General features: G+C 39.4%; 1 protein-coding gene across 1 annotated transcript in view; it reads right to left on the reverse strand.

Moving 5' to 3' along the window:
* The window catches only part of LOC100562400 (uncharacterized), a 74,415-nt gene extending 61,269 nt beyond the window's left edge, over positions 1 to 13,146 (reverse strand). Inside the window, exons 1-8 of the mRNA XM_062967169.1 lie at positions 12,844 to 13,146; positions 10,222 to 10,375; positions 8,705 to 8,958; positions 7,488 to 7,544; positions 5,888 to 5,983; positions 4,902 to 4,978; positions 3,887 to 4,046; positions 2,478 to 2,564 (exon numbers count right to left, since the gene is read on the reverse strand). Of these exons, the coding sequence (XP_062823239.1) occupies positions 2,478 to 2,564; positions 3,887 to 4,046; positions 4,902 to 4,978; positions 5,888 to 5,983; positions 7,488 to 7,544; positions 8,705 to 8,958; positions 10,222 to 10,375; positions 12,844 to 12,913 (955 nt within the window). The 5' untranslated portion in view covers positions 12,914 to 13,146. The remainder of the gene's footprint in view (positions 1 to 2,477; positions 2,565 to 3,886; positions 4,047 to 4,901; positions 4,979 to 5,887; positions 5,984 to 7,487; positions 7,545 to 8,704; positions 8,959 to 10,221; positions 10,376 to 12,843) is intronic.
* Between the last annotated feature and the right edge of the window lie 1,090 nt (positions 13,147 to 14,236).

The following is a 14,236-nucleotide window of genomic DNA, read 5'->3' on the forward strand; positions in this document are numbered from 1 at the left end:
TATGGCTATGTTTCAGAAGCACTCTCTCCTGACGTTTTGCCCACATCTATGGCAGACATCCTCAGAGGTTGTGAGATATTGGAAACTAAACATGGGAGATTTACATATCTCTGTAAGGTCCAGGGTAGGAGAAAGAAATCTTGCCTGTTGAGGCAAGTGTGAATATTGCAATTAATCACCTTCAGGCCTGTAGCCTGTAACCAATTCAACAGTTTGTGGCAGCCACAAAAATGTAGTTTCTGGAGTAGAACAACTACTTTAAAAGTAAGGACCAAACAATTGAACAGAAAATTAAACACTTTCAAACCAGGAACTGGAAAAAAATCAAATTTTGTTAGTGTTATGTTCTGCTGCTTCAGAGGCTAGGACAGGAGCAATGGATTCAAATTGCAGGGGAAAAAATGCCACCTAGGTATACATTAGGAAGAATTTCCTGACAGTAAGAGCTGTTCTGCAGTGGAATGTGCTGTCTTGGGGTGATGGAGTTTGAGGTTTCTAAACAGAGGCTGGATGGCCATCTGTCGGGGGTGCTTTGATTCGGTGTTCCATGGCCCTCGGGGTCTGGTCCAACTCTAGGATTCTATGATTCTGACCATCCCCTTTTGGCTCTCAACCTTTGGTCCTCACTATGTTTTGGATGTTGGCTCCCAGAAACACAGGCTAATGTCCAAATATCTAGAGGACAAAGGTTGAAAGACAGTGCCTTATAATAAGTTACTAATACATTACATTTGTGCTTGAAAGTTTTTAGAACTGTAGCCATGTTCTTCTCTCATGAAAAAAAACATGTTTGGTTCATTTTAAGGGGCAACCAGACTTATTTTTTTCTCTTTTAGGCAAGCAGTGTGGTAGTGATATCAAGACCAGTTTCTTGCATGTCTTTGGAAAACAATTGGCCCCAGCTCCTTTGTAACTTTTAACTTTGCAGCATGGTTTAAACATACATGTGGAGACTGTTTCCAAAAGGTACCAAATTAATCTGAACAAATTTTATAGCAATCCAAAAAAAGGTACTGAGGATGTGCTTTCTTTTGCTATAAAATGCAGTTCCCCACATCCTGTACCAAAGTGATTTGATACATTTTGATCTGTACATAATATTCTACTCCAACAATGTGCTGCCACTTTTAATGCATTTTTCAATTTTTTAAAATTTGGTACCTTTAGGAAACAAACACTGCCACATAGGTTTTGCTGAGTTTGGCCATTTATCGCATACTTTCTCAAAGCTCTCAAGGCAAATTTGTAAGAAGGCAAAATTACATTACAGCAACCACTCCAAGGTACTGATAACAAGGGGCCCTTTGATATCTGCTGGAATTTGGTTATCCAGTTATCAACATCCATTGATCTTCATGCCCTATTATATACAATGGGGTAGTAAAATGGGGTCCCTTTTATAAAATGATCAAATGGTTATCAAGATGGTTTATAGTTTGCAATAAAATACTTGACTGATGAATGGAGTCAAAGTGATCTATTAGTTCTACAATACTACCACAACTTGCCTATGATAAAATGCATTTCCATTTAGCAGATATGGACTGAGGGAGGGAGAGGATGGCCAGAGGGCCTCAACCTTCCTCAAACTGAGGGACTTTGCTCATCTGAAATTATGGGGCAAAACCAGACCACCAAGATGCTTATGTAGTTGAGAATTATCAATCAGGAATGCATTACATGAGCATTACTTTGCTATTGCTCCCATGACACTACCAATATTGAAGTCTATCATAAAAATACTTCTAGGGTTCACATTAAGAACGAGAGCTGATCAAACTCCAAATAGCAACAATCATGACAACCTCTTATTTGTTTTGATCCAATTTTTATTTATTAACATCCAAACCATCAGTGTTTTCTATACCAATGATGTGGAACCCGTAAACTTCCAGATATTGGACTCCAGTTCCCTTGCAGGATAAGGGGTAAAGGGAATCAACTTCTCCATAGCTGTGAATACCCCACTGTGGGTACTGTCTCAAATACAAGATCATTGTATCTGCATCTAAAAATGAAGGAACATAATGCTGGATGTTAGCAGTTTATTGATGAAATAATACTGTCCCTCAGAAGATTCAGTGATCAATAATAGAAATTATTAGCCCCCTTGGTCTCCACAAACGGACTTCCTGCCTTCCTGCCAAGGCAACCAAGTTGTGACAGTCCAAAATACTTTTCTGAAGCCATGTTCAAATGGATCTGGAAAATCTGATCTTCAAGTGGTGTTCATCTGATCCGGAAAATGACATGCCATGTGCTATAGATCCCAATGGTCACTCAAGGTAAACAACCATAAAAGATTAAATCGTGTCCACATTTTCGATGAACAGTCATGTAAAGCTAAACAGCAGAACGGTTCCTCTTTGTCTCTGGACCATAATTAAATATTACAGTATTAAATTATTCAAGTTCACTTCATCTGAATAGTACATAGGACACAGAAGGTTAGCGCTTCCAAGATCCCCAAGACTGTTACGTTGGTGTCATAGCTTTTGTGAGTGAGTCCAACAGCTGATAATAGGAATATTTTAAGTCATATTCCATATCATACCAATAATTCACTGCAGGGAGAAAAAAGAAATACAGCATGTTACTTGTAATTTGTTATCAACATAGTTTTAAGCTTTAGTTGCTTTTGAATTAATTTATATTTTGTATACTGGCTTGACTTGTAGACTTGGAAAAGAACAGGATATGAATATTAATGATCATAATAATTTATTCATATATCATTGTATGTCTTATTACCTTCTAACCTGAAAAAGAAGAAATTATAATCCAATAAATATGTTAAATTAAAAATAGGCATTTTCACTTGAAAATAGTTCCACGTGAAAACTGAGCTGCATTTGTGAAAAATCTTGTTATGTGAAGTAATTGTACGACTCCCCTAATTTTAACCATGCTGCAGGGAAAGCCAATACTGATGTGTTTATTTAGATGGGGCAACCATTCATTGCTTTTCTAAACAATATATATCCCAAGACCATCCAGATTTCATCGTGAACATAGCTAAGATTTGTTATTGGGATCATTAATATCTTTTAATACCTTTTAAGAAATGAAGATTCAAGATTATTCACTGACACAGAAAAAAGAGTATATTTATATTGTATCTTTAAGTGTGTTTTCTTTAAATACAATCTTTTTTTTGTCATATGGTGATATATTTATTATTATTATTTTGTCTTTGTATTAGAAGTAACCTGACGGGGAAAATATTACATTATATCCTCTCTTTCCCCCAGTACTGGAACTCAAGTGACCTACAAATATAGGTAAAATTTCAAATCAGTAAAAACATGCAAAAAGTTAAAATACAATTAAGCTAGCAAGAGAAGTGAAAGCAATTTAAAAACACACCCATGAAAAGAACAAGAAATGAGAATAATATAGCACAATATTTAAGGATGCATCTGCATTGTAAAATTAATGCAGCTTGACACCACTTTAAGTGCCATGGTTCCATGCTATGGAATCACGGAAGTTGTCATTACACCTTCTCTGCCAAAGTCCTTAACCTTCTTTGCCAAAGGGTGTTGATACTTCCTCAAACTAGTGTAGATGCACCCTAAAAGTCCTTTCTTTCTACATGTTAATTTAAAAAAAAAAACAGGGCCAACATTCAATTCAATATAAGCAAAGTTAAAAAGCCCAGCTGATATTGTTTCATGAGATTTGGGTAGAGATAGACAGCAGTAGTTTGGATCCTAAGTTAGGCTTTTAAAGACTGAGGGGATAGGCTTCCAGGGAGGCCTCTACTGGTAGGAGAGATTAAACTAAATTCTGATGGACAAAATAACTTGTGAAATCTGGAGAGGTTGCCTGGTTGCTGCAAGCATTACAAGTTAAAACTGCTCTAGGCACACACCGCTCTCCTTACCTGCTATGCAACCATGTGATTGCTGAACATGATGGAACCAGAGAGAAGGGAGATACAGCATCTCACCAGATTTCACAGTGCACCTCAAAGGCTTTGCCTGGGCATATTCTGGATAACGTTCCAAGTCTGGATTTAAAGGATCCAAAGGAATCCAGGGCACCTATCAGGACGAAAGGTCAATATGAAAAATATAGCTATTAAGAGATGCACTTACCTCAGAAATTGGGTCAGTCATTTGCCTTGATAGTTGAGGCAAAAAATTATCACAGCCCCAACTGTGTCTTGAATGTTAAGCCTGTTCCTGGGACTATTTGTGGTGCTGATTCAGAAAATTCCATTGGATAGACAGCATCAGCTCTAGTTTCTTAAATATGGTTATCATGGTTTACTATGGGCGAGCAGATGGTGACTGATAGATAACACATGTTCTACATCCCAAAAGCTAGAGCTGATAAGAGAAAGCTGGTGCCATTTTTGGAATCAGCAGGTCAAATATACCCAAAAACAAGGCTAACATCTGAGGCACCAAAATGTGTGTTGGCCAGTGTTATCTGCCACTTGAGGAAAAACTGCATTTTGTCTTCATCTCTTTGAAGAGTGCCTTTCTATGGCTAAAGGAAAAAACTAAGGTTTCCCCAGCTTTTTTGTTCACTGCGTAAAGAAACACTGGCTTTCTTTAAACTTGTGAGGGTATATTATAGTGAGCTGTGCACACATCCCATGTCTGATAATCAACCACTGAAAAAAGATACACCTGAATTCTGGAAATGAGTTATCATTTGTAAAGACACTAGATGTGACTGTTTATCTGCCAGTTTTATGTATCTGCTACTTTTACAATGAAGTTTATTATGTAAAAGTGCGTGCATTCACACCAAAGTATATGCCCTGAACCGAATTTGGTACATGGAGCAACAAAATCCCTCATCTCTGGCCATAATGGGAAATGTAAAAGAAAACCTCTGGAGGGCCAAATATTCCTTGATGCAACTCAAAGTCCAAAGACTATGAGTACCTTCTCTGACATTTTATCCATGACAATCTCAAAATTCCCATCTTCTGATATGTGGTATGTTGCTGGTGGATACAGTTCTGGAATTCAGAGGGTAAAAATTGTTATAGAATATATGGCAAAGGTAAGAAAATGTAAATATATAGTGTTAAACAGAAGAAAAATATATGGGCAGAATTTATTTCACCCAGGACACTTTGTCAGAGCTGATTCTGAGTATAGTCGGCCATTAATGTTTGCAGATTTCACTTTTACAGGTTTGACAATTCATGAATTTGATTAAAATGGTTTCCCTAGGAATCTCTAGCTCCTCCAGTGGCTGGCTTCTAGAAATTCCTACAGAAATCTTAACTCAGGTAGAAAAAAAAATTTGGGTTTTTTTCCCCCCACATTCATGGGGTTCTTGTGCACCTAATCCCAGCAAATGTGGAAGACTGACAATATATGCTTTTTAAAAGCAAAGGTTGTGAACAAACTATTTGCATACATACTATTTGCATGTCTACAGAATCTTGCAGATTAACTTGGTTTGACTGGAACTCTCAGAGTCTTTTTGGGGTGGGGGTGGGGATTTAAATTGGGCCATGATATGAATAAATCTGACTCTTGCTGCCACATCACAGCATCAATCAAAAAGCCTCTTCCCCACTAACCACAGATTGGAAAAGACATTGGCATAAAATCTTATGCCATATGTTTTCCCTCTATGGTTAATAGCAGCTTCAGGGAGAGAGGATTTGAGCTGAATAACATGTTTGGCCTACCTCTTCCCCCGTATTACAATGTTTCAGTGGGTTTCTTTGAAGGAATTTACAAAACATATGTGAAACAAAAGTAACCACTATTTTCTTGCAATGTGTGGTTATTTTTGTTGTTCTGAAAGTGTCCATCAAGCCCAAAATATAATGCAAATGACACAAATGTCTTCCAAATAAAATACCAATACTACACAATCTCATCCCACAGTATCCCTTTCTCAGAAAACATACCATGTGGGATGAAGGGACGATCACTTGGAGGATGCAGCAGAAAATGCTTCTCTCCAGAAATCACACAATACAAGTTTTCATAATGGTCTTTATGTACTAAGATTGGAGAAAAATAATCAAGAATAGAGAAAAGGAGAAAACATTTTCCTTAATCCAGTAAAATGCAATGAAGACAATGACCAAGATTTGAGATCAACTATTCAGTTAAGCATATGAGTGGCAGAGCTGTGCTCTCTTGTTGCTAATAGAAGGATTTCTCATTGCACCAGAGGCTGGTAATGAGATGGGTTGGAAATGTTAATCTTCTGTGTATCAATCAACAGAACAGATTTCTATCACTCAGAATGGCTGATGTCTGCTAAGACTGGAGTAGGAGACTTTATGATTCCTACTTACTTCTAGCATGATTTACATGAATACGAATCAATTATAGATGCACAACTCCAGGTCACACATTTGTAACTGCAATTGTGAATTCCAACGATTAAGCCACATATTTTCTAGTGCTAGTATTTTCCTTCTCTCTATATAATAGAGATAAGGAAACTATCCTTCCCATTATCATCATGCTTAAGACACTGACAAACTGGCATTTCAGTTAGTCGTAGGAAATGTTATGTGGGAAGCAAATGTATTGTATCCAGTAATAATACACTCCAAAAAGGGGCAGACCTCAGGGTGCTTCCAGTTACTGTACAGGTGCCCTACGTAATTTACAGATCTTATGGGCTGGGCGTCCCCTGGGCAACATCCTTGTAGACAGCCAATTATCTCACACCAGGGGTGACTTGCAGTTTCTCAAGTCACTCCTGACACGAAAAAATGGACCTAGACCAGTGGTTCTCAACCTGTGGGTCCCCAGATGTTTTGGCCTTCAACTTCCAGAAATCCTAACACATGGTAAACTGGCTGGGATTTCTGGAAGTTGTAGGTCAAAACATCCAAGAACCCAAAGGTTGAGAACCACTGGCCTAAACAATGTTATCTAGTATTCCACTTAGAACCTTCTCACCCTTTCTTCTTTCTTTTACCAAAAAGACAGAAGAATTGCAGAATGTCTTTTGACCAGAAATGTTAAGATCTTCCCACCTGAAAGCACCCTTAGGCCCTTCCCACACAAGTGAATAAAATCCCACATTATCTGCTTTGAACTGGGTTATATGCCAGTGTGGACTCAAATAACCCAGTTCAAAGCAGATCCTGTGGGATTTTTTGCCATGATATTCTGGGATATAGAGCTGGGGTGAAAGGGCCCATAGTTTCAGAAGAAACCAAATTCTGAGATGTTTACAGCTATATGAAAAGACAACACTTCAAAATAAAATACAGTCATTCAAGAGATAATTCCTTTATGCATAAGCAGTCTTCTACTATAGGTCTGCCTCTGTCCACCTTTTTCAGCAAAGTTAGAACTGCTGTTGAGACTATGTTTATCACATCATCATTATTAAAGCCTTTGGAGCCTTGGTTGCTTTTCAAGTGTGCATGCCCATGGTTTAAACTGTTTTAACCCTTTAAGTCATTTCTTTGCATGCTTCCCCAGCATCTCACTATAACAGGTAGAACTGAATTATAATTAATAATTAATAATAATACGTACAAGATGTCACTGCAGCAGATTCTCCTAGCCAGAAATTCACAGCATCAGGCTTTTTTCCTATAGGAAACTGAAGTAAGTTGATTGATCTTTTTTAAAAAAAAGGTGATGTCTTATGCTCAAAAGTATCCGGTTATGAACTTTCTATTCACATGGTTTCCTATTATGCTTCCTTAAAATGTAAATACAGACTATTACTGATGTATATACATATTAATAATTGGGTTAGAACTGGCAGTTAAAAAACTACCAAGGGAAAATCATGTCCATTTACTTCAAGTTTCAGCGTCTCCAGCCTGAACAACTGGGTTAAGTAATGTACTGTAACATAAGCTGAAGCACTTCATTATAGCAATTATTCTTAAGCACATATTTAAATACCAAATACTTACCTTTTAATAAACTAAAACAAAACATTATATGACTAAAGCATTGCTTTTAGGGTTTTTTTCAATCATAACTTTGTGAGTTTTGTATTCTTATCATGTTTATAAGGATCTCATAAAATGGATAACCTTTCTGGACAAAAGGGATTTGCCCTATCTGCTGAAAGAAAAGCCCTCTAAGCATGCCACACAACAATATGGGGAAGAAAATCAAATGGCAACTTTATTTCCAAACAGTTGCTCTTCAAAAGTGAAAGGTGGACATTAGTCTGAAGATACTGGGTTTATTCTAATTTAAAATGGGTCAATCCCATTTTGGGAGAAACGTGTGGTATAATGTGGGCTAAGCGGGACTATATACAAATTCATAATATACAATCCACCATCCCTCAGGATGGATGGGCAACCACTACATTGATATACTGAATTCCTAAATCTGAAATATTCCAAAATCCAAAAATGTACACATATGCAGCTGAGAAAGTGGCATCATTGCTTTCTGATGGTTCAATGAACACTAACCTCATTTCATGCACATATTTAAAGTATTGTGTATAAAACTACCTTCAGGCTATGTGTATAAGGCCCCACCTCCAAGATTATGCAAATACAAAATATTTTCCCCAGTATCCCAAATCCAAATTAATTTTTTCATTAATTCATGTTCCATATACATCTTATATTCAACCTGTAATGCATGATTTTACAGCACTCCTTATATGATTAATTCTTTGGTGACAGTCAGCAACCACAAAGACAGAACATGAAACTGATAGGTTTTATGAGTTTTGTAACACTCAAAGCCATAGATAAAACTGAGATTTTTATATTTACCAAGTGCTTCACTCATCCAAGGTATTTCAGGCTCTAGATCATCCATAAGTTCAGGGAATTCCTCTGTAAGGTTTGAACACTGTTTCTGCACATAGAACACTCCTGGGGAAGTTACTTTTTTCTCCAAAATGTCCAAGAAAGCACTGAATGGCGTGAGTCGTTCCTCCGGCATAACAAACCAGTCCTGATAAACTGCATCAGCATAACCATTTGGAGTTACTGCTACACTCACCAATTTTTCACCCATTATTTCCCTGCATCAAAATACACAAGAGTTTCACCGCTATACATAAAAAATGCTTATGACAAAAAGGTAAAATTAACCCACAATCCTCAAGAAATTTTAAATAAAATGGTTATTAGTTATCCAGTTTCCCATCAAAATATTCATCAATGGAGGTTTCTACACTACATACATTCCAGACATACAGCCCCTATTGGAAGGGATTTTTTAAAAGTCAACCGAACTTCAAATACATTTGCACACATCAGACAGAGTGACTTGGAAATCTCTCATTAGTATGCTCGCCATAAGTAGAAGCAAGTTGATCAAACAGTTAATAGCAACACATGGTTTCAAATGTTTATATTTGTTGTATGTTGTTTCAGGAGCCCTTGTTGTATGAGTAGTGATAAATAAACAAAGGTATATTTGGGGATTAGTTTTATTAAGGGTTTACACTAATTGAAGAACGGGTGGGGATCACATAGTTCACTGATTAAATTGTAGCCACCCCTTGGATGTCCAAGAGCAAGGATTGGTAGTCCATTTGCATTCATAACTACAACGAAGGGCCCTATATTCCAGGATATGATATCAGGTTTTCTGCTTTAAACTGGATTATGTGAGTCCGTACTGCCAAGTAATCAAGGAGAAACAGAAAGCCTGGGATCAGATCCTGGGATATAGGGCCTGTCTGGAAGGGCCCTAAGAAATACCGTCAGATTTTTGTGATCAGAACTTTGGCCATGATAGTATCTATCACTTGGCGAATGGTGCCTAGGAATTGGAAAATACAGTGTTCCCTCACTACTTTGCGGTTCACTTTTCGCGGATTCACTGTTTCACGGTTTTTCAATAAACTCTAAAAGACTATTATAAATCACAAAAATTACAATTTACAGCCTAAGGAAGGGAGGAAGGAGAAGCCAAAGGGAGAGAAAAGGAACCCAAGCAGCAACGGGAGGAGAAGGAGGCAATTTATCAACACACAATTGGTTGATAAAGACTTAAAATAGTGTATAACTACTAAAATAATGTATAAATATTAAAATAAGATAGCGTCCCTACTTCGCGGATTTTCACTTATTGCAGGTAGTTCTGGAACCTAACCCCCATGATAAGTGAGGGAACACTGTACTCCGCCAGCCTGGGTCCACTCCTGTCTTTTTCAAGTGCTGCAATCCCAGCAGTGGACGGTTTCGAAAAAGGGCTTCAGACTTGAAAGAAATTCCCACATTAATACTAAGAAATCCAGTAAATTTCTACATGCACTGAACTTTATAAAGATCCATACCTCAAGTAATCTAATGTCCATCTTTTCAGAGCTGGCCAGTGGTTGAATGCATTCCGGATTACGCACGGCTTGTTTGGACAGACCCATTCCCGAAAGAATTGCAATGGGGATGGAGGGCTATCAAGATACGGCACAGACTCTGGGAAACACAACTCTGTTCAAGAGACAGAAAAAAACCTACAACTGTAAACGATCTTGCAATCAATTGAGTTCTTCACTAAAATGTGAAGGCCCTGCCTGGGGGGCAAACCTGGGGGGGGGGGGAGAAAAGTTTAAACTTTTTTTTAGTGAATCATGAAGAGTAGTTCCATAATGCAAAATAATTTTAAATTATATGGTTCATTCCATATTTTAATAAAGACTTAATTAAATCAAGTTTCTATTTTAGTTACAGAGTTTCAAGTCTTAAAATAACTGAAAATGACTGTTAATTGGTAATTTATAGTTACAAAAGAATATCACAATATTTGTTGGAAACACTTGAAAACTGCGTCAATACACTTTTGACAGAAATCGGGCTCCTCTGACATTTAAGAGTGCAAGTCCGGTCAGTCTTTCTTACCATATTGTGCTTCTTATGTATGAGTTGAAAACTTTCATTTGTAGCTGTTGACCCTGGCAATGTTGTAGAAATCTGAAGAAACCTGTATATCACAGGCAAGATATGCTTCCAGTGCATTTGATGGTTTTTCTGCAGGTGCAATCTTTTTCCATTTTCTACGCCACAGGTCAAATTGTACTGGGTTGCTGTGAGTTTTCCGGGCTGTATGGCCATGTTCCAGAAGCATTCTCTCCTGACATTTCGCCCACATCTATGGCAGGCATTTTCAGAGGTTGTCAGGTTTGTTTAAACTAGGAAAATGGGTTTTATATATCTGTGGAAGGTCCAGGGTGGGAAAGAACTCTTATCTGTTTGAAGCAAGTGTGAATGTTGGAACTGATCACCTTGATTAGCACTGAATAGACTCGCAGCTTCAAAGCTTGGCTGCTTACTGCCTGTGGGAATCCTTTGTTGGGCGGTGTTACCTAGCCCTGATTGTTTCATGTCTGGAATTCTGTGTTTTCACAGTGTTGCTCTTTATTTACTGTCCTGATTTTAGAGGGTTTTTTAAAAAAAATACTGGTAGCCAGATTTTGTTCATTTTCATGATCTCCTCATTTCTGTTAAAATTGTCCACATGGGTGTGGATTTAAAATATATATATAAACTCCACTTGCCTAGTTTCCAACAGCCCTCACAACCTCTGAGGCTGCTTGCCATATATGTGAGTGAAACATCAGGAGAAAATGCTTCTGGAACATGGCCATACCGCCCCCAAAACTCACAGTAACCCAGTGATTCTGGCCATGAAAGCCTTCAACAACACATAATTCCTGAACTTGTAAACCTTTATGGAAACTGACTGCAGAAAGTGTCCAGAAATGGAATGTACACATTTAGCCTATAATATTCCATTGGCATTGGTGATACTGCCTGGATGTTGCTTTGACAAGTCTGCCGTGAACAGATACAGTAGAGTCTCACTTATCCAACATAAACGGGCTGGCAGAACGTTGGATAAGCGAATATGTTGGATAATAAGGAGAGATTAAGAAGAAGCCTATTAAACATCAAATTAGGTTATGATTTTACAAATTAAGCACCAAAACATCATGTTGTACAACACATTTGACATAAAAAGTAGTTCAAAAGGCAGTAATGCTATGTAGTAATTACTGTATTTACTAATTTAGCACCAAAATATCACAATGTATTGAAAACATTGACTACAAAAATGCGTTGGATAATCCAGAACGTTGGATAAGTGAATGTGGATACGCGAACATTGGATGAGTGAGACTCTACTGTACAAGGAATCCTCACTTCACTAATCTTGCTATGTCAAAGATCTCCTGAAATTCCCCTAAGCTACAGGCCTGCCTCTAGGTGTTTGGACTTCAACTTCCACCATTCCTAACAGCCAGTAGGGTGTTATTATTTATTTACAGTATTTATATTCCGCCCTTCTCACCCCGAAGGGGACTCAGGGTGGATCACATTATACACACATAGGGCAAACATTCAATGCCCATAAACACATCAAACAGAGACAGAGACAGACAGACGCAGAGGCAATTTAACCTTCTCCTGAGGGGATGTTTGATTCTGGCCACAGGGGGGAGCAGCTGCTTCATCATCCGCTCTGACAGCACTTCCTCATTAGTTAAACTTGTCTCCCCACTTTTATAAGTGGTACCGTATTTCCTACTTGATAGATGCAACTATCTTTCAGGTTGCTAGGTCAGCAACGAGCAGGGGCTATTTTTTTATTTTTAATTGACGGGTGCTCACCCCGCCACGGGCTGGCCTCGAACTCATGACCTCATGGTAAGAGTGATTTATTGCAGCAGGATGCTCAGCAGCCTGCGCCACAGCCCGGCCCCTATGTTAGGCATGGTGGGAGTTGAAGTCCAAACACCTGGAGGGCCCAAGTTTGCCCATGCTTGCCCTAAGCCTACACACTGAACAATGCCTTTGCTATATCGAATCACACCGCAGCTCTCTGCTGTTCTTCCTTCCTGGCTGTGCTTTCTTTCCCTCAGCGACCAAGGCCTGCCTTCCTTTCTTCCCGCCTCGCTCACCCCTCGCCTCCTCAGGAAAGCTCGCCAGGCAGCGCCTCACGGCTTCAACAGCCGCCTCGGCCTCCGCCATGGAGGGAAAGCGGCCGAGCTGGAGGCCTCCTCCTCTCCTCACTACGACAAAAGGAGCCGCCCCTCTCCGCCTTCAGCCCGCCCTCCCTCCTCACGGGGTTGACGAAAGGGCGGCGTTGAGGCCTCGCCGAAATGGGAGAGGCCGCTTGTGTTCTGTCAGTTTCTCTCCCTCAGGCCTATTCATTTCGGCTCTGCCTTGTCTCCCCGGGTGACTCTACGCTAGATGAGTAATTCATGCAGCATGACACCACTGCCACGGCTCAAGTGGAACCCTGGGAGTTGTAGTTTGGTGCACTCTTTGACAGAGAAAGCGCAAGGCCTTGTAACAGGCATAGGCAAACTTGGGCCGTCCCTCCTGGGGTTTTGGACTTCAACTCCCACCATTCCTAACAGCCTCAGGCCCTTTCCTTTTCCCCCTCAGCCGCTTAAGCCGAAGAGCCGGTGTTGTCCGTAGACTCCTCCAAGGTCATGTGGGATGACTGCATGGAGCGGCGTTACCTTCCCGCCGGAGCAGTACCTATTGATGCACTCACATTTGCATGTTTTCAAACTTCTGGGTTGGCAGAAGCTGGGGCCAACAGTCAAGGCTTTCTAGTCAATGTTTTCAATACATTTTGGTGCTAAATTCGTAAATACAGTCATTACTACATAGCATTACTGCACATTGAACTACTTTTTCTGTCAAATTTGTTGTATAACATGATGTTTTGGTGCTTAATTTGTAAAATCATAACCTAATTTGATGTTTAATAGGCTTTTCCTTAATCCCTCTGTCATGGAACCCAGTTACAGGGCTTTGGTAATTCAGCCCTGCAACTGGGAGTCATAACATAAACAAGCACCTGGCAGAAGAAGATAGAATACGCCTGGGAACTGGGAACCGAAAGTGTAAACAATTGTAATTGGTTTAGTGTGTGAAAATGGTAGTAATGTGATATTGGAGGTGGGGCTTGATGATGATATTTACGTGTGGTGTTACGTAGCATCAGAAGTTATAAAAATAGTTGTATGTAAACATTAAGTCATTCTTGACTTTTCCAAAGTCGTGTATTCTTCAATAAAGATTGTGTTTGAGAGCAGCTATCTTTGATCTGCGTTCAGACTGATCCTTTGGAGTGAGCAGGACAATTAAGTCAAGAATCCAGTTCTCACCCTCCTGCAATTTTGCAGTGAAGTGAAAATGAGCAGGGAAGGAGATCAAAGCCATGACGGAGCAAAGGGGCCTCCGCTGGGAGCTCAGCCGTTGGCGGGAGAGACATTGCAAGCCATAGCTTCCTCTACGGGGTACCCCAAGCCGGACGGCGTGACTCAGAGGATTCCCAGA

Source organism: Anolis carolinensis, chromosome 1, assembly GCF_035594765.1.
Source record: "Anolis carolinensis isolate JA03-04 chromosome 1, rAnoCar3.1.pri, whole genome shotgun sequence".
Classification (NCBI taxonomy): Eukaryota; Metazoa; Chordata; class Lepidosauria; order Squamata; family Dactyloidae; genus Anolis; species Anolis carolinensis.